This window comes from Cololabis saira, chromosome 24, assembly GCF_033807715.1.
Source record: "Cololabis saira isolate AMF1-May2022 chromosome 24, fColSai1.1, whole genome shotgun sequence".
NCBI lineage: Eukaryota > Metazoa > Chordata > Actinopteri > Beloniformes > Belonidae > Cololabis > Cololabis saira.
In genome coordinates, this window is record NC_084610.1 from 18,792,209 (window position 1) to 18,812,593 (window position 20,385).

The window sequence follows — 20,385 nt, forward strand, 5'->3', positions numbered from 1 at the left end:
TACCATATCGCGTTTGAAAATATATCGATGTATATTCAAATCTCGATGTATCGCCCAGCCCTAAGCTGAGTCCGAAATTCCATCCATCCACCCTAATGAGTAGCAAAAACACTATGTGAGATTTTTTATTGCGTCCGAAACATTAGTACGTACACAATAGTATGCTCTATCCATACTCATTCTGGAGAAATGTATTAGTGTGGATTGATGGACACTAGCTAAGCAGAAACTTCCCACAATGCAATGCAGCGGTGTTTGTTTGCTACAGTAAGTGCTGCGCAGATACGTATATGTCATAAGTATAATAATATTAATATTATAATATTCAGGGTACCACAGACCCAACGGGTGTGGTTATCATTGAACAAGTGAGGTCCACATACGTAGTGCGTGTAACGTACCCGAGACCAACAGGAGCTTCAGGGCAAGTTAGACATTCATGTGTGCAAGACCAACTCAGGAGTGCTAAACAGAGATGGGATTCACAAAGTATAACTAACGATCTTCCTTTGTGGGGACAAATCCTAGTTTATAATTTTCTAACTTGTCATCATTCAATCTAAAGCCGAGGTCTCCAGCATGCTGTCTGGTTTAACAGCTAGAATGACCTGAAGCGTCGCCGCAGGGAACTGTCACGGCCGTAAATGTCAGTTTCTCCATTACGTCTGCAGTTAAGTGAAGTACCGGTATGTGTGATGTTAAAATCAGTGTTGTCAGTATCGGCTGCCAGGGAAAGGTTTGATTATAAGTGCTATAATACTGACTTTTCATTATCTTTAAAAGTGTACGATTGATTTTAATTAACTTATTTGAGTAAGGGCATTGTGGATAGACATGGTAAGGACATAATTTATAAACTGCAGCCAGCACTATTTACTTTTTTCTTTTTTTTTTTAAGAATTACGGATGCCTAAAAATATAATGTTTTGGCCAATAATCTGGACTGAATTGCTTTTCTTTCTCCAAACAATGAGTAACAGTTTTAAAAATGACAAATAACTCAAACACTTATTTAATTAATGTTTCACTATGTCAAAAACGAATTTTGCTTGCTGGCCTAACAGCAGCAAAAAAGATAATTGCAGTAAGATGGAAACCACCACACACGCTTAACATCTCCCATTGGTATTTGACTTTTCTTGATAATATCTATCTGGAATTATTTACAGCCTAAATCCATAATGCAAAACAACAAAATATTTTATTTTGGCACATGGCAGCAGATCAAATTAAAGCCAAACTTGAAAGATGTATTTAAAATTGATATAGACGACCTTGTTGCAGCTATGCTTGTCCAGTTTTTTATATTATGTTTTGCCTTTGTTTTATTTTGTCCTATTTTTTATTATTTATATATTTATTTATTTATTTTTTATTATATTTTTATTGTTTTTATATTATTTATTTTTTTATTGTTTTATTAATTATTGTTTTAACTTTTTTTCTGTTTTCCTTCTTATTAATCATTAATTGTTTTCATCGAATGCTTAGGTGCGAGGGGTGGGTTTGGAAGGGGGTGAAAATATGTGTATAATGTTTGTGTGACATCATTGTGGATGCCACCATTTATAATTTAAAAAAAAAAAAAAAAATATATATATATATAAATAAAAACATTTGATCACAAAAAAAAAACATACAAAACGTTTCTTAACTTAGATTTCTCCCTAATGAGCATTTTGCTTTTCAGCTTGTTTTTCTGAGAACTCTAATGCATAAATGATAAAAAAGAAAAAAGAGGCATTTAGTAGCATTTCTCAAGAACTAAAATATAATCTGTTTGCAGTAGAATATCTAAAAGTTACCCTGTAAACGCTAGGGCAAAAAAGCAAAGTGTCTCCCATGAATTATTGGTGAGTGCAGATCAGCTACTCTGTCAGCTGCTCGTCTCCCTGAGCGCCGTCTGGGAGAACATGAAGCCGCCGCCTCGTTCTGCTGCAGGAACTTTACAAGTTGACCTCCATGTAGGGTAGAAATAATTTAAGCCTTGATATTTATCCCAAGAAGTTCAGACATCTGTTCTCCCTTTTAAAGATAAAAAGGTTACTTTAGGGACACTAGGGTCCAGCGGTGGGACCGGGGGGGGACGTGTCCCACCGCTGGGCTGCTCCTAATAGACTCATTATTCTCAGCTGTAGCTGCAGCAGATTATTACTAAGTGGCTGATAATTGGGCCACTAAATCAGCCAAGTCATAAAGAATTCAACCTCAAGTTAATCCCTCTAAATAAATAACTACATTAATTTAGTAACTAAATAATAATAAACCATCAATGTCAATCTGGGTATTGAAAGGATTGATTGATTGATTTGATTTATTTTGTACATGTAAAAAGACAATTAAAAGAGAAGATAAGAAAACAAAAAAAATACAAAGAATTTCATCCTTTAACACTTAATATTTCATTTTTATTTCATTCAAAAAACAAAACAAAACAATTCAATACAAATACAAATGTACCTAACTTGTGAATGAAAAGGGAGCAGAAAGAAGAAGAATCTTATCTGATCTGCCCCTTTCACAAATAACATAAATTAAAAATAATAATAATAAAATACAACAACTAAGTGAATTAAAAAAAAAAAAAATTAAATTAAAATAACATTAAAATAAAATTACTGCCGCCTAGGGGTATGTCAATCAAACTCAACTAACATGTTTCAATATATTTCCTTAACATACAGGCTTTAATTGTTCTTTTGAATGTAATGTTTGATTTGGATTCTTTGTTTTCTTTATTCAGATTGTTCCATAAATTGATTCCCAGAAACACAACGTTCCATCAATTTTGTCCTGCATCTTGGTTTAAAAAAAATCTCTGTTCCTTTTAAGTTATACTTGCTTTCTCTTTTTTCAAATCTTTTCTGAATGTTGATTGATCAAATATCTTAATTTACATGTGCAAAAAGGAGTAGGAAGAAGTGTAAAGTTATTTAATCCTACCCCCACTCACTAATCATTAATTAATTAATTAATTAATTATTATTATTTATTATTTTTATTATTAATAAGTATTTATAATAACTAACTATACTGTAATTATACTCACACACTGTACTCACACACTTCCCCACACATACATACACATAGTTGAGTATTTCTATATATTTGTACACACATGCCCATATAAATATTTATATAAATATACTTATTTACATCATACTATCTCTATATTAACTCCATCTGCTCTATATATATCTACATACACACATATTGACACACATACAGGACTGTCTCAGAAAATTAGAATATTGTGATAAAGTTCTTTATTTTCTGTAATGCAATTTAAAAAAAAAAAAAAAAAAAAGTCATACATTCTGGATTCATTACAAATCAACTGAAATACTGCAAGCCTTTTATTATTTTAATATTGCTGATTATGGTTTACAGCTTAAGATTAAGATTCCCAGAATATTCACATTTTTTGAGATAGGATATTTGAGTTTTCTTAAGCTGTAAGCCATGATCAGCAATATTAAAATAATAAAAGGCTTGCAATATTTCAGTTGATTTGTAATGAATCCAGAATGTATGACACTTTTGCATTACAGAAAATAAATGACTTTATCACAATATTCTAATTTTCTGAGACAGTCCTGTATATACATACATACATAGCTGCACATTTCTGTACATAAATATAAACAAATGTTGCATTCTTTCCCTTTCATTCTCCTGCATCTTTTTTTTGTGTGCATAAAGATGAGAACACAAGGCCTTGCAGTGAGTGATAAATATGTCCTGTAAGAATGCTGTCTCATGTTTGCTCCCTCACATTCCTCTTTTGTTTTTATTTCGTACGCACACCTTCCCGTCCGTCCCGTGATCTGTTCCCTCTCTGTCAGAATACCAGGGCCGACCCAGAGGAACTGTTCACTAAGCTGGAGCGAATCGGCAAGGGCTCGTTCGGCGAGGTGTTTAAAGGAATCGACAATCGCACGCAGAAAGTAGTGGCCATCAAGATCATCGACCTGGAGGAAGCGGAGGACGAGATCGAGGACATCCAGCAGGAGATCACCGTGCTGAGCCAGTGCGACAGCCCTTTCGTCACCAAGTACTACGGCTCATACTTGAAGGTGATTTGCTGTTTTTCTCTAACTACACATGGACACAGAAATCACAGAGCTGCCTCTTTATTTTAGCACGTTTAATCAAACCATAAGGTGGGCAAATGGTGTTTTTTTTTTTTCTTCCTCAGCCCACTTTTTACTCTGAATAATCTAAAATAATAAAAGGATTAGTCTTGCATGACTTCAGACACCCACCGGCCTCTTATTAAAGTCATCATCACGTGTTTGAGATTACACCCTCCTCATGACAGCCTTGTGATAAGCCAGTAATCATCCTCATTAAAGCTGTTTGCACTGAGCGCTTTGGGCCGGGCCTGTGCGGTTCGGAGGGTCACAACAGTCCAGAAACTCAGGCGCTCACCTGAACCGGCAGAAAGAAGCCCGGTCTCCAAATGCCTAGTGTGGCGTCTACGGAAGAGTATTAGGGCCATGCAGGAGAAAAAATATTTGAGAGGGGAAGATTATTTTTTTATTGTGCACTTCGAGAAAAAAGTCGAAATGTCGCAATTAATGTTGAAATATAATTTTAAGAAAAAAGTCGAAATATCGAGATTAATGTTGAAATACAATTTCAAGAATAAAGTCGAAATTTTGCGAATAAAGTTGAAATACAATTTGGTGAATAAAGTGGAAATGTCTCCTCTGGCCCATCAAATCCAGTTAGGAGAGCGACTGACAGCTATGCAGCAGCAGCCGTAACTAACTAACTAACTTACATCCTTGGAGTGTTTATAGGCCTACGAGGCATTTTAGTCTCAGAAGGTTGACTTTACTCTCGAAATTTCGACTTTTTTTTCAACATTTCGACTTTTTTCTCGAAATTGTACTTCAACATTAATCTTGACATTTCAACTTTTTTCTCAGAGTGCATAATGAAAAAAAAATCTTCCTCTAAAATATATAAATGAATAATGTTGAAATACAATTTCGAGAAAAAAGTCGAAATGTCGAGAATAATGTTGAAATACAATTTCAAGCATAAAGTCGAAAATCAACATTAATCTCGACATTTCGACTTTTTTTTTTACATTTCGACTTTTTTTCTCAAAGTACACAATGAAAAAAAAATCTTCCTCTAAAATATATAAATGAATAATGTTGAAATACAATTTCAAGCATAAAGTCGAAAATGTGCCTTTTTTCTCAACATTTCAACTTTATTCACGAAATTTTGAGTTTTTTTCTCGACATTTCGACTTTTTTCTCGAAGTGCATAATGAAAAAAAAATCTTCCTCCTCTAAAATATTATTTTTATTTTTCTCCTGCCTGGCCCTAATACTCTTCCGTAGGCGTCATACTCCTGCGACGACAACAAACGTGACTCCACAAACAACAACGGCTCATCCAGCAGGGTTTTTTTGTTCTGCTTGGCTTTTGGTTCTTTGTATGTACAACAGCGTTGTATGAAAGAAAGTTGCAGGCAGGGAGAAGAGAAGAAACCCCCCCTGGGTTCGACTGAGCAGCAACGAGGTGTTTGTTGTCTCTCTTTGCTTGGGCAGTGGTGTTTTTCTGTCGATTTGGGTTAGTGTTATTAAAACAGTTTTGAGCTGCTGCATGAATTATATGACTGTAGTTATGCAACATATTAATACTAGTATTATATTGAGATTCAACAGCAAGTATTGGCAGCTAATGATGCTGTAAGGACCAATCGCCTCCCAGAATGCTGATAGAACTGCTCTCAGAAACATCGTGTGGGTCAGAATTATCAAACAGATCCAGGGCAGCAAACAGACGTATTAAATCGCTTTTATTTTTTCCCACATTCCATTTTTATTTTTTCCATTTTTGGTCTTTTTCGGTTTTTTATTTTTGAGAATTTGGTTTTTAGCATTTTATGCAGATGTAACCCCAAGAAAGTATATAAAGCAATGAAATATAGACAATTTATGCAATTGTAACTGAAAAAAATACATATTTAAAGTCTAAAACTTGGCACCAGTTATTCTCTTGTCCAACAAAACATTCCTTTTTTGGGCATAAACAAAAAAATAAGTTGTAATGATTAAAAAAAAAAAAAAAAAAAAAAAAAAAACGATCTTTAGACATATTAATCGATTTTTAGGAATTAATGAGAGTCAATTTAAAATCGGAAGATCAATTTTTTCATCACAGGCCTACAGCGGACCGTATGATGTGGTGCCAGTAGCTCCACCCGTACCGCAGCGCAGCGTTTTCCTGTGGACCTGCAACTGATGGGGGCCAGAAATGGTGCCGTTGGTTCAGTTTTATGGGACCCTGATTAGAATCGGGCATAAAAGGTTGTAAATGTCTCTACAAAAACAGCCACATGCTCAACGGCTTCCCTTCTCTTGCTCCGTCTCCTCTGCAGGACACGAAGCTATGGATCATCATGGAGTATTTAGGAGGAGGCTCGGCGTTAGATTTGGTAAGTGAATCAAAGTGCCGTCTCTGCTCACACAAAAAGACCATTGGATAACAAATTTATTAAGCAACATCTTTGTTTATTTCTTGTTGTTGGTTTTGGTTGAATTGAAAATGCAGATGTGTTCACTGTCCGTTTTTCTTCCAAAGATGGAGCCTGGAGTTCTGGATGATACCCAGATTGCCACGATCCTGAGAGAGATCCTGAAGGGCCTGGAGTATCTGCACTCGGAGAAGAAGATCCACAGGGACATCAAAGGTCTGAACTGATCCAACATGGCTGTGGTGGGACGCAGCTTCAGCTCGCTAAATAGATCCTGGAGACTCACTCCTATATCATCTTATACATTAAAACACCACCTGCTTACACTTATCTTCATTATGTAGTCTGTATTTCACTCGGGGATTGATGTACATGCTCAAGTGAAAATGTAGCTAAGTTGCTCTAAAAAAGAGGTTTGAAGATTTTTTTTTTTTTTTTTGTCTTTTGTTTATTTATTTAGCACATATTAAAAAGTCAGTAATACAATTACCATTAAAAAAAAAAAACAATAGACAGCATATATGCAAGGAGGTCCAAAAAACCCTCTAGGGCAGGGGTGTCAAACTCATTTTGCTTGGCGGGCAGGATTTGACCATTTTTTTTTCTCGCGGGCCGCACACTCAAAATAACAAAAACGGTGCGGAAAATCTTTTCTCTAATTCTTTTTTTTTTTTTACTATTATCTAATCCAATATCAGTTTAGTTAATTTTAAAGGAAATATGCACTTTGTTTACACTCTAATTATGTAAAATATATTTCTTCAGGATCTTTTCTTGAAATTTCTCATTTTTTTTTTCAAATTATGTAAGATACTTTTAATATCATTTTACAAAGATAAACAGAAACAAGTATGTTTTTTTTTATATTTCGCTTTTTTATAGGAAATTTAATTAAAAGCAAAATCTTTCTTATTACATCCGAGAGTGTTTCTTTGTGATTTAAAGATTTTTCCAGTACAATTAAGTGTATTTATTTTTTTAAATTGGCGCGGATATTTACGCCAGTGTGCCGAAAAAGTCAGCACTTCTTTTTTAACTGTTTTACTTTGCCACTATCCTCGTATTCAAAACTGAAATTCTCAGAATAAATATCTTCTATCATCTTTTTTAGCAGTGATATTTTTCCGAAAATATATAATAGTAGTCAGTTAATAAAAATAAACGACCGTCTACAAAGAAATAAAATCGGCAAATGCATTCTAGAAAACTAAAAATGTCAAAAACTGCTCTATTCGTGGAATAACGATGGATTTGTAGAAGAAATATATTATCGGATATGCTGCGATTCATGGCAATTATTTATGCCTTCCTTTTTAGTAAATTAACATTTATTTTTTGCGTTGGAAACTTCTCGCGGGCCGCATGAAAATCTCTCTTGGGCCACATGCGGCTCGCGGGCCGCACATTTGACACCCCTGCTCTAGGTGCTTGACAAGAGGACTTCCTTAAATGAGCATTTAAATAGACATTATCATGGACATAAATGCATATCAAACACAGCACACACACGCCACACACACATACCCGCCCGCGCACAGCACGCTCACACAAGGAAAAGAAAAAAGTACACACCAAAAAAATAGAAAAGACAAAGGAAAGAAAGAAAAAACTACAATACTGTATACAAATGAGGAAAAAAGACAAATGTGAGGAAGTAGAAGTTTACAACATATTATTAAGCTATTGAGCAAAATATGTTTCACATATTTTTTTAAATAATTCATGAGAAAGTTTGACAAGGTGGGGAGGAAGTGAATTCCATATCTTGAAACCTCTGTAAGAGATCTTAAAGGGGACCTATTATGGCAGCCATCTAATACCTATTTTAAACAGGCCTTGATTGTCTTAAAAACAAGCTTTTGATTTTTTTTTAGTGATGCACCGAAATGAAAATTTTTGGCCGAAACCGAAAATAATAATAAACACTTTACCGAACATGGTTCTTCAGCAGTTTTTCATTTATTTTGCCAATTTTTTCACCATTGCATAAATCAAATACATTTGATTTAGGCATGCTTTTCAAAGAAAAAAAATCTTTTACAAAATTACAAGGTAGAAAATATTTAATGAACATAAAAAACTGAACATTTTTTAATTTCCCAGCATTATGTTGTTTTGGTTCCACCTCCTGGTGAATGTTAGGTAACATTCTTATGTGGTTAGTTTTTGGTTGGCCAACGATTTATGTTTGTGGTGCGCAACCGGTACGGGAGCGGCCAGTCTATTTCCTTATATTACAACGCCGTTATTAATTGTTCGGTTTTTTCCCACTTATTCCACCGAACACCGAAAGTGTTTTTTTTGCCATTTTCGGCCGAACAATTTCGGTTACCGAACAATCGGTGCATCACTAGATGAAATAGTTTGCAATGTCATTTTCTGACTCCAGCTCTCCATGTGTCTCCCTTCCTGCCCGCAGCTGCCAACGTGCTGCTGTCAGAGCAGGGGGAGGTGAAGCTGGCAGACTTCGGCGTAGCCGGCCAGCTCACCGACACCCAGATCAAGCGCAACACCTTCGTGGGGACGCCCTTCTGGATGGCCCCGGAGGTGATCAAGCAGTCGGCCTACGACTCCAAGGTGAGTCCCCCAAAGCTGAGCCACCAGGGGTTTGTTGCTGTTGCTTTTAGGATGCTATCGTTTGACTTTGTTTCATGACATTGTTCTGCCAGAAGAGCATAACTTCAGTGGCTGGCAGGTGGAGGTTAAAAGTGATAACCTACACCTAGAAAACAAGTTTGGTCAAATTGCCTGATAACTTTAATATCATTGCACTGGATCAACTACCAGGTGGTAACCACGGCAACGGAGATTCAGAGAAGAAGAGCCGGCTACCGCAGGACGGCGACATGAGTGATTCTGTAATTTCTTTTAATTTATTTGTTGAATTTAACAATTTTGATGACTGGGATGCAGAAGAGGAGAAAAAAGTAAATAGCTGAGCGGACTAGAATATCTCCCGTTACCAAGGAAACTGCAGACGAAAGATTAAATAGTCTGCTCAGCCGCTCCGCTGTGGCTTGTTATAAAACTAATGATTTTTCAACGGAAAACACATTAAAGCATGAATAACTGATTTAATATTTATGTTTTTTGGTAAGTGACCGTGGTATAAGCGGGATAATGCCCGACGAGGTGAACATTAACATAAATATATGGACTTCGCGGAGGCAAACCGTCCTCCGCTTCGCGTCCAACGGTTCACGCCCCCACGTCAAACATGTTGTTCGTTCTGGACAAACTCTAACTGGCACAGAAGTGTAACTCCAGAGCAGATCAGAGAGGCCACGCCTCAAGATCCTGCCCCTCCAGGTATCGCTCTCCATGCCCACGGTCGTTGAAGTAGTCCAGCAGAATAATGGCATTCTCATTAGGGGCCCCTTCCAGCTCCAAATGCCAGGAACGCCAAGGCTGGTACCCCCAACTAGAACCCTGCGCGGGACTGTTTACTTAATCCCGCTCCTGCTGCATTTCTGACCCTTACCACCCGCACCCGCAACTTGTGTGTTCCACTCCCGCCCGCATCCGCAAAACTGAGAATTCATGCCACACAATAATAGAGATGCATTGATTTTGTCTTCTCTCATCCCGCAAGAGAAATGTCCCAGATAAATCTATCTGATTTAATGTTAACATGGTAATGGTGGAGCTTGATGGATAATTGACAGTTCATAGGTCACCTGATTGAAAGTCAGATACAAATCCATCATTGACTACGTTTACATGCAGTCAAAATTCGGGTTATTACTAATATTCCGGTTACTGAAACATTCGGAATATTCCGTTTCCATGCGTGAGCAAACAGGGTTATCCCTGTTTACATGGTAATTAATCATTCGGGATATCTCGATCAAACCAGTAACGCGCGGAGAACATCATGACGCAATTCCCGTCATTTCCGCTTCCTCTTCCTGTATCCAAATTCAAAACAAATGCTGCTTCTCGCAACTTTTCGCTCACCTTCTTGTAAATCTTCTATCTCGGTACTTTCTAACGTCTACAAATGCAGAAATGTTCATATCCTTCATTACATTTATGAAGTGATTAGTCTCCTTCTGGTCTTGTGTTTGTAAGAACTTCCTGGACTCAAAAGACAAGGATTCCTTGTGAACAGAGCATGTGCAGAAAACAAATTCATGTTCCGTTTGATCGGGATATTCCGTTAGCGTTTACATGACTGAATATTCGGGTTTTAAAAGGAGTAACCCAGGGCTCATATTCGGGTTTTTAAAAACCGGAATATGAGCAAATTCAGGTTATTCAAAGGGGTTATTGGTGTTTACATGGCCGTGCAAATTCGGGTTATTGCTAATATTCGGGTTTTAAAAGGGTTATTGACTGCATGGAAACGCAGTCAATGTCATCATCCACAAGCTATTTCGCCTTTCGCACACGCATGAAACGAATTAATTTAACGAGATTAGCCGCGAGTCGCTCTTTCACTGATTTCCACATCCTGACTCAGACGTCTGACTCCAACCCCCCGACCAATCAGTGGCCTGTAGTGTGATGACGTCAGATACAGCCGACTCAGCCGCTTAGAACCTCAGCAGAGTAGTTACAGAAAAAGTATCTACTCGGCACGTTAGACCCCTAGTGGGAAAGAACCAAGGCGAGTCGGGCTGAGTAGGTACTAGTGGAAAAGCGGCATAAAAGCTTCATCAAAATTGACAGTTTAAGCCCAATCTTAAAGGGTATCTGTGCCCCCAACGCTAACTGGTTCTACAGAGACGAGCTCTACTTTGGGAAGCTCTGGAGACACAACTAAGCCTGCAGTCTGAGAACAATGTGCTCTGTCTGGATCACCTGGACCTGGGGGTTCTTTAAGAAAACCAGTCGGGGCCATAAATCTTTCTATGTGAAGAGAAGAATTTGTAAAATGATCCAGTCTTCAGGATGTTAATAAAGAAAAGTGATAGATATGATCTCTCCTGGTGTTCCATCAGAACTCACTGCAGCTTTGTGGACGTTCTGGAGGAAGTTCACAATCACTTCAGGACGTCCTGCTGATTAGGAATTAGTAGTCCAATGTTGAAGGAACAAATGCACAGGCTGGTTTCTGTGCAGCACTGCTTTTCCACATTTTCTCCGGTATTACAGAGGTAAACAAAGGAAGGTCCAGAAACGTGCTTCATGTGAGTTAAAGAACAAATCCATCATAGTACAAATCCCCTCATGAACTGTAAGAGCACTTTGATTTTTAAAGTAAGTGTGGGGAAACTTTGCATTTCTAACATGGAATGACATCTTAATTTTAACCTATTTACAGTGACTTCAATCTTCTAAACCAGGGGTCGGCAACCCAAAATGTTGAAAGAGCCGTATTGGACCAAAAACACAAAAAACAAATATGTCTGGAGCCGCAAAAAATGAAAAGTCTTGTATCAGCCTTAGAATGAAGGCAACACATGCTGCATGTATCTATATTAGTTATAACTGGGAGAAGACTTTTTTTTTCATTATGCACTTCGAGAACAAAGTCAAAATGATGAGAAAAAAGTCAAAATTTCGTGAAAAAAGTTGAAATGTTGAGAAAAAAGTCAAAATGTCGAGAAAAAAGTCAAAATTTCGTGAAAAAAGTTGAAATGATGAGAAAAAAGTCAAAATTTCGTGAAAAAAGTTGAAATGTTGAGAAAAAAGTCAAAATGTCGAGAAAAAAGTCAAAATGATGAGAAAAAAGTCAAAATTTCGTGAAAAAAGTTGAAATGTTGAGAAAAAAGTCAAAATGTCGAGAAAAAAGTCAAAATTTCGTGAAAAAAGTTGAAATGTTGAGAAAAAAGTCAAAATGTCGAGAAAAAAGTCAAAATTTTGTGAAAAAAGCCAAAATTTTGTGAAAAAAGCCAAAATGTTGAGAAAAAAGTCAAAATGATGAGAAAAAAGTCAAAATTTCGTGAAAAAAGTTGAAATGTTGAGAAAAAAGTCAAAATGTCGAGAAAAAAGTCAAAATGATGAGAAAAAAGTCAAAATTTCGTGAAAAAAGTTGAAATGTCGAGAAAAAAGTCAAAATGTCGAGAAAAAAGTCAAAATGTCGAGAAAAAAGTCAAAATTTCGTGAAAAAAGTTGAAATGTTGAGAAAAAAGTCAAAATGTCGAGAAAAAAGTCCAAATGTCGGGAAAAATGTCAAAATTTTGAGCAAAATGTCAAGATTAAAAAGGAAAGGGGGAAAAAAAAGGAAAAATAAAAGAAAAAATTAAAAAAAAGGTCAAACATTTTTGAAAAAGCTCCAGGAGCCACTAGGGCGGCGCTAAAGAGCGGCATGCGGCTCTAGAGCCACAGGTTGCCGGCCCCTGTTCTTTTTTTTTTTTTTTTTTTTTTTTTTTTTTTTTTGTTTTTGTTTTTTTTTTTTTTTTTTTTTTTTTTTTTAACCTTGTCTGCACACATATTATTGATTGATACCATGACGGTAGAAACCAAAAGTGTATATATGTGCATTATTACTATATGTAATATATACATATATATACGCACACATATGCGTACACATACATAAATATACACATACAAACCCAGTGTTTTTTTTTTTTTTTTTTTTTTTTTTTTTTTTTGTTTTTTGGGGGGGGGGGGGAGGTGGGGGGGGGGGGGGTGACGACATCCACTGCCAATCCAGGAAGCAGGAACACACGGAGACACACGTCAAGCACTGGAAATCTGCAACAAAAAACCACAAACAAAGCACGAAACCGGCACGGAGCCAACCAAAACACGAACAGCAATCGACCTAAATCTTGAGATCTGATCGCAGTCTGAGCTAAGCTATCGCTACCGCTACCTAAGCCCAAAAACTAGAGAGCCAGCATGCAGGTGAACAAGCCAGTGTGTATGTCTATGTGTGTGTGTGTGTATGTATATGATCATGCGTGTGTGTGTGTGTGTGTGTGCATGTGACTAAATGACTATAAGTGTGTATGTGTGTGTGTGTGTGTGTGTGTGTGTGTGTGTGTGTGTGTGTGTGTGTGTGTGTGTGTGTGTGTGTGTAATAAACCAAACAAAGCTCCACCTGAAGTGTATCTATAGTGGGGGAGGGGGGGGAGCGACCCCGCCACCCGCGAGACCAGAGGCCGACAAGGAAGAGCCCGGAACCCAGGCCACCGGCAAACCCCACAGAGGGGAGAAGCAGGAGGGAGGCAACCCACCGCCTGCGAGGCCCCCCCCCCGCCCGGCGGCGGCCGAGGGGGCCCGCGGGCGGGGCCCCCACGGCGCGGAAAGAAGCAGCCAGGGATCCCGCGGCGGCGGACCGCGACCCAGGCAATCCCCGGCCACCCGGTCCGGGCCGGACACGCGGCCAGGAGGCCCTCACCCTTCAGGCCAACGACCCCCACCCGGCAGGGGGCCAGCCTGCCCGGAGAGACAGAGCCGCCCCGGCCGCCGACGCGGGCAGGCGCACCCGTCCCCCACGAAAGTGGCCCTCCAAGACCAGAGGGGCGCCCCGCCGTAGAGGCAGCGGGGGGGACCGGAGACGGGCCCGGAGAGAGGGAACCCCCCAACAAGGCGACACCCGCGCAGGCCCGACAACGGAGGGCCCCAGACCCAGGCATCCCATTCATTCATCCATTCACCTATCCGATACCTATACTAATAATAATATAATATACTATACATAATAATAATAATAATAATACTAATAATAATAATAATAATAATAATAACCATCTTTGTATAATATAATATTGATAAATTATTAAGTTTTTGATGTCCTGCCAATGGAGGCTCAAATCCTCCATGGCAGGATCCTTCCATACCGCATTCTCACCGACACAGACATACAATCACGCACCGTTTCCCCCTCCCCGGGGGGGTCCAGCACCGCCAGAAGGCACCCCAGGCTGCACGGCGGGCCCCGCCAGGCCCGGGTAACCCGACCCACCCGTCCGAGGCCCAGGCCGGTGAGGGAACGCGGGTGATGTGGGACCCCCTCCCGCCCCTTGTGTTGAGTGCATGTGATTAATGCCATAAAAACAGGGAGGAGGGAGGGCCAAGCATCGATTGACACCGACCCCCCCCCCTCCCGAACTACGTGTCCTTGTCAAGTGTATTTATAAAGTGTTGAATGTGCAGTGTCTAGTTTGCTGTTAAAACCGTGAGGCGGGGAGTGCCGGGCCACGCGGGACAGTGCCCCCCACGACCCGGACCCCCCGCCTTTCGCCTATGTGCGTATGAATCGTGTAGGGGGGGCAAGAGGGGGAGCGGAGGCCGAAGCCAGGAGGCAGGACCAGCAAAGCTGGCCCTGATAAGACACCCGCGTCCCCCCACCGGCCATCCAGTAGACGGGGGCCGGCCCCCCGAGCCGGGCCAGGGCCCCGCCGTACCTCCACGGGCGCCCCCGGAGCCGCCGGAGCCCCCAGACGGAGGGGGAAACGGTCCAACATCCTCCCATTCATACTGACAACATAAGACATAGATACCTGGGAATGGCGCCACCCCGCCGCCGCGCCCGCCCGTGCGCCCCCCGGTCAGGGGAGGCCCGATCTCCGGACCCGGCCCCACCCCCCCCCGAGGCCACCCCGGCGGACACCCCAAGGGTCACGGAGTCCCCACATCCGCAGGGGCACTCGGCCCCCGCCCAGCGACGGAGGACCAAGGCAGCAATGCCCCCCCAGCGCAGACAGCCACCCCCCACCCAGGCAGGACCGGGCCCTCCGGGTGGGACCCCCACGTCCACGGCCCAGCCCCCCCCAGGAGGCCCGGAGACGCCCAAGCCACCGCCCCCCGCCCGAGCCCTCCCCAGCCACCCCCCCCACCGCCATGAGGTACCCCCCCCCACAGGCCCCCAAGGCCCCCACCGGCCAGGGACAGGACCCCGCGGCCCCACCCACCGCCCCCCAGGGGCCACCAGAGGCCCGCGCCCCAGACCCCCCAAGCCGACCCCCAACCCCAAGGGCTACGAGATCACCACCCCCCCGCCCCCACTAGGTAACGAAGCCAATAATCGGGGACCACAGAGAGTGCAATTCAGCCGAGTGTTGTTCAGTGGAGGCAGACATTATCTCACTACTAATATGATCTGATAAAAGATTCCTAAAATGGTTAATACATAAACTGGATTTTTGTTTCCAATTTACTAGAATGGTTTTCTTTGCGATACATAAGGCAGTGAGAACCCGGTGTGTCCAATTAGGATCTATTTGAGTGTCTCCCAGGTGACCTAATATACACACCGTGGGGCACACTGGGATTCTGTGGTCGATCCATGTGGATAAATCCTCACAAATCTCCTTCCAGAACCTCTGTACCGGTGTACAGAACCATAAAGCATGCATATAATTATCTGGGGTGTTCTCTGTGCATTGTGAACAGATATTAGAGGTGACAAAGCCCATCTGGAACATCCTTTGTCCAGTATAATGTATTCTATGAAGAACTTTATACTGTATAAGTTGTAAGTTTGGGTTTTTAGTCATAGTAAACGTATTTAAGCATATTTGTGACCAAGAAAGCTGGTCGGTATTCAGAGAGAGATCCGCCTCCCACTTGGAGATCGGGAGAGAGACTGACTCGTCCAGTTTAGACACTAACCTGTAAAGTTTTGATAACAACTTTAAATTGCTTAGATTTAATAAATCTATTATCTTAGCGGGAAGTTGTAAGTCTAATTGTCTAATTTTGTATGTTTTATTTATTATGGCCTTGAGTTGTTGATACTCTAAAAATTTACTCCTGCTAACTCCGTATTGAACCATAAGTGTATTGAAAGGTACAAACTGTCCTCCTACAATTACGTGCTGTAAATACCGTACTCCTTGATCTCTCCATTGAACGAAGTTAACCATCTTTTTATCATTTTTCACGATGTCTGGGTTGTTCCATATGGGTGTACGGTCACATGGAAAAAGTGAAATTTTAGCTACTTTAAGAAATTCCCACCAAGCTGATAAAGTTGTGCTAATATTAATGCTTTTGAAACATTGATGACGTTTGATACTTTGACTAATAAATGGTAACTCTGAGATTTCTAGTTCGTTGCAAAACACTTGCTCTGAGTCCAGCCATTGACTATCTAAAGGATGATCCTTTGACCATTTTACAATATACTGTAATTTATTGGCAAGGAAGTAATACTGAAAATTAGGTAGCTCTAAACCTCCATATTCTTTAGATTTCTGCAATGTCTTTAAACTAATGCGTGGAGTTTTATTTTTCCACAGAAATTTTGAAACACCTGAGTCCAGCGATTTAAACCAGGAAATAGGGGGTTTGAATGGTATCATTGTGAAAAAATAATTTACTTTTGGTAAAACCATCATTTTAATGGTGGCTATTCTACCCATGAGTGAAATGGGGAGAGAGCTCCATCTAGCAAGATCATCTTCTATTTTCTTTATAAGTTGAACATAATTTAATTTTATTAACTCTGACAGCCTAGGGGAGATGTTTATGCCTAAATATCTAATGTTCCCTGATTGTAATTGAGTATTGGATATATTCCTAAAATTGCAGTTCACGCACAAAACGGTGGATTTAGACCAATTAATAGAATAATCAGACAGAGATGAAAATCCCTCTATAAGTGCAATTGTCTGTGATAGTGAAGATCGTGAGTTCTGGAGGAAGAGGAGTACGTCATCCGCATAAAGACTTATTTTGTGCTCTACTATTTTGCATTGTATACCTTTAATATTTTGATTTTGTCTAATAGCTGCTGCTAAAGGTTCGATAAATATTGCAAATAATGAGGGAGATAGAGGGCAACCCTGTCTAGTGCCTCTTTGCAAGGTAAAACTTGTAGAGATTTGATCATTTGTCCTTACACGTGCCTTGGGAGAGCTGTATAATATTTTTACCCAGTCAATGAAAGATTCACCAAATCCAAATTTATGTAAGGTTGCCAATAGAAACTTCCAATTTACCTTATCGAATGCTTTTTCCGCGTCTAAAGATATAATAGTAGTTTCCTGTTTATTGATACTGGAATAATCTATAATATTTAATAATCTGCGAATATTAGTAGAGGAATGTCTACCTTTAATAAAGCCTGTTTGATCCGGATGTATAATAGAAGGGGTGACTCTTTTCAGACGTTCAGTAAGGGCCTTGCTAATTATTTTAAGGTCTACATTTATTAATGAAATTGGGCGGTAGCTCGATGGGAGCAAGGGATCTTTATCCGGTTTTAATAAAAGACTAATATTAGCAGAGTTCATATTTAAGGGTAAGCTTTTATTTTCCCTAATATTTAGAATCATTTTATAAAACGTTGGTGCTAATATGCTCCAGAATTCCTTATAAAATTCAGCTGGGAAACCGTCTGGGCCCGGAGCTTTATTATTGGGCATATGTTGAAGAGCTTCATGGAGTTCTCCTATTGAGAGTGGTGAATCTAAATTCGTAACCTGTTCCTGATGTAACTTTGGCAGGTTAATTTCTCCAAGAAACTCATTAATGGATTGATCAGATGGTTCAATTTGTGACGAGTATAATTTGTAGTAAAAGTCTCTAAAGATTGAATTTATTAAACAGGGATCATGTGTAACTTCCCCTGACTGGTCCTTAATAGATGTTATGGTTGTTTTTTCTTTGTTTATTTTTAATTGATTGGCTAAATATTTTCCTGATCTGTTAGCATGTGCAAAGTTTTCCAGGCGAAGCCTTTGTACTAGAAACTGCGTTTTTGCGTCAATTATTTTATTTAATTCTATTTTAGTTTTCCTTATTTTGCTAAGGATACGTTCATCTGCAGAAGTCTGGAAGGCCTCCTCTAGCGTCTTTATTTCACCTTCTAATTCTTTTGTTTTTAAGTTGTCTTTTCTTTTTTTATTTGACGAAAAGGAAATTATTTTGCCTCGCATTACTGCTTTCCCAGCTTCCCATAGAACGCTTGCTGATATTTCCGGCTGGTCGTTAATTTGCAAAAAAATGTCCCATTCTTTCTTAAAAAAGTTAGTAAAGTCGGGGTCTTTGAGTAATGATGTATTAAATCTCCAAACTTTGGAGGATGATACGCTCCCCCTCTTCCCCAGAGTGAAAGAAACAGGTGCGTGATCGCTAATATTGATTGGGTGTATTTGTGATTCTGAGATATCTCTCATCAGAGAGCTACTGACTAGAAAATAATCTAACCTAGAGTATGAGTGATGAACGGCTGAGAAAAAAGTGTAGTTCCTAAGGGTTGGGTGTAAAGAGCGCCATGTATCGCAAAGACCCAGATCATTCATGTATTGCTTAACAATACTTGCTGACTGCCAACTCCTGTGTCCGCCTGCATTACTGAGCCTGTCCACTCCAGGGTCCAGAACCATGTTGAAGTCTCCTCCGATGATGACTGTGTTGTCTAGGTGAGCAGAAAGTGAGGTGAAAAAAGAGTGAAAAAACGAGGAGTCATCAACATTTGGACCATATACATTAGAAATACATAAATTCAGGCTTTGAATTTTGCAAGACTAAAGTTCTAAACACATAGTAACAAATGGATGGATGGATGGATGGATGGATGGATGGATGGATGGATGGATGGATGGATGGATAGCTAATATTCATCCCATCACAGTTTGTCTTTCTCCCTTCTTCTCAGTTTTGGTGTTGGTGTGCAAACACAATTGTTGGTGCCCAGTTTGTGTGATGTTGAGATCTCTTCTACTTATCTTCACAAACTTAGTTCTGCACACAAATCAGATTCAGTCAAATGTAAGAGACTCATTCAGTGCCCAGGTTTGTGGTTAGTCATTTACAATAGTTCTTCCCCATTATTTAACACAGGAAATAAAAGTATGTTTTCACTGTCGCGGTGGCCATGTCTGAGAGCGTCTGCGTGGAGAAGCTACAGAGAAAATGCAAAAAAAAAAAAAGTCAAATGTTTTTCCTCTGAAAGGAAAAAAAGGTCATATTTGTGTTGACCCGTCGGGGCGCTGCAGGGCTGGGAACCATCACCCTCCAGGGCAGTCAGCAAGCTTCCTCTGGGTGCTTGAAGTTTCCTTCACAATAAGTATCCAGTATGTCTGAAGCTAGAACAGTCTCAGAAGTGACAAATGCACACGCCGATCCACAAATGCACAGAACAATTCAGATTCGCGTAGGACAAAATACACAATTGTATTTTTGATGTGCACACAAATATAACCTGATTTACAAACGTTTTTTTGTCTGAGAGCTGCGCTGGATTTGCGTGTGACTTTTGAGACTCCCCTTACGTGACTCGATCCACAAATACGATTTTTTTTTTTTTTTTTTAATATACACGGAAGGATCTGCAACCAATCAGATGTCTTCCTTTGTTTCAGCCAATCACATGCACCCCACGTGGGGGACGATTTACTCATAAACCAATCAGATTAAAGGGGCGGATACACCCGATGTTTGATCCTGCTTTCGCGTCATTCGCTTAGAAAAGTGATACAATATTTCATAGTAGTTTAATAAACCAGCTGGTGGAATAAAGATAAATAAACAAGACAGCAACACAGATGAAGAGGAGATCACTGCTCTGCTTTTCTTGTGATCTCGGTAAAGAAAACAGCGCGATCAGAGATGGTTTGTCGGCCGTTCAACCAGAGCCGTCGGGAGACTGGGGAGCTCGTTCGTCATAATTTTATTTATTTTTATTTGTTATTTACTGTCTAATTATGTCTTGCTGCTTCTAATGTCGATGTAAAGCACTTTGAATTACCTTATGTTGAATTGTGCTATATAAATAAACTTGCCTTGCCGATGCAGCAACTAATGATGAGAAACAGCAGCGATATTTCTGCATTTTTCCTCCGTTTCGTTTGATGACTTGTTAGATGGGATTGGTACACATCTGTGTACTGGAGGACATCGTGGAGAACTGGTAAAGGACATCAGCACAAGAAACTAAAATAGCTGCTGCATATTTGGTGGAAGCTCCTGGACGGCCAGCAGTAAAATCAGTTTGGAGCTTTTCTTGATTTTTCTGTCAGCTGTTGTTATGAGCCTCAAAG

The 20,385-nt window shown here is 40.0% G+C and overlaps 1 protein-coding gene across 1 annotated transcript in view; it reads left to right on the forward strand.

Annotated features, from left to right (window-relative positions):
• Positions 1-20,385, forward strand: part of stk24b (serine/threonine kinase 24b (STE20 homolog, yeast)) — a 41,501-nt gene that overhangs the window by 5,249 nt on the left and 15,867 nt on the right. The window contains exons 2-5 of the mRNA XM_061715508.1: positions 3,846-4,076; positions 6,404-6,460; positions 6,607-6,715; positions 8,919-9,076. Of these exons, the coding sequence (XP_061571492.1) occupies positions 3,846-4,076; positions 6,404-6,460; positions 6,607-6,715; positions 8,919-9,076 (555 nt within the window). The remainder of the gene's footprint in view (positions 1-3,845; positions 4,077-6,403; positions 6,461-6,606; positions 6,716-8,918; positions 9,077-20,385) is intronic.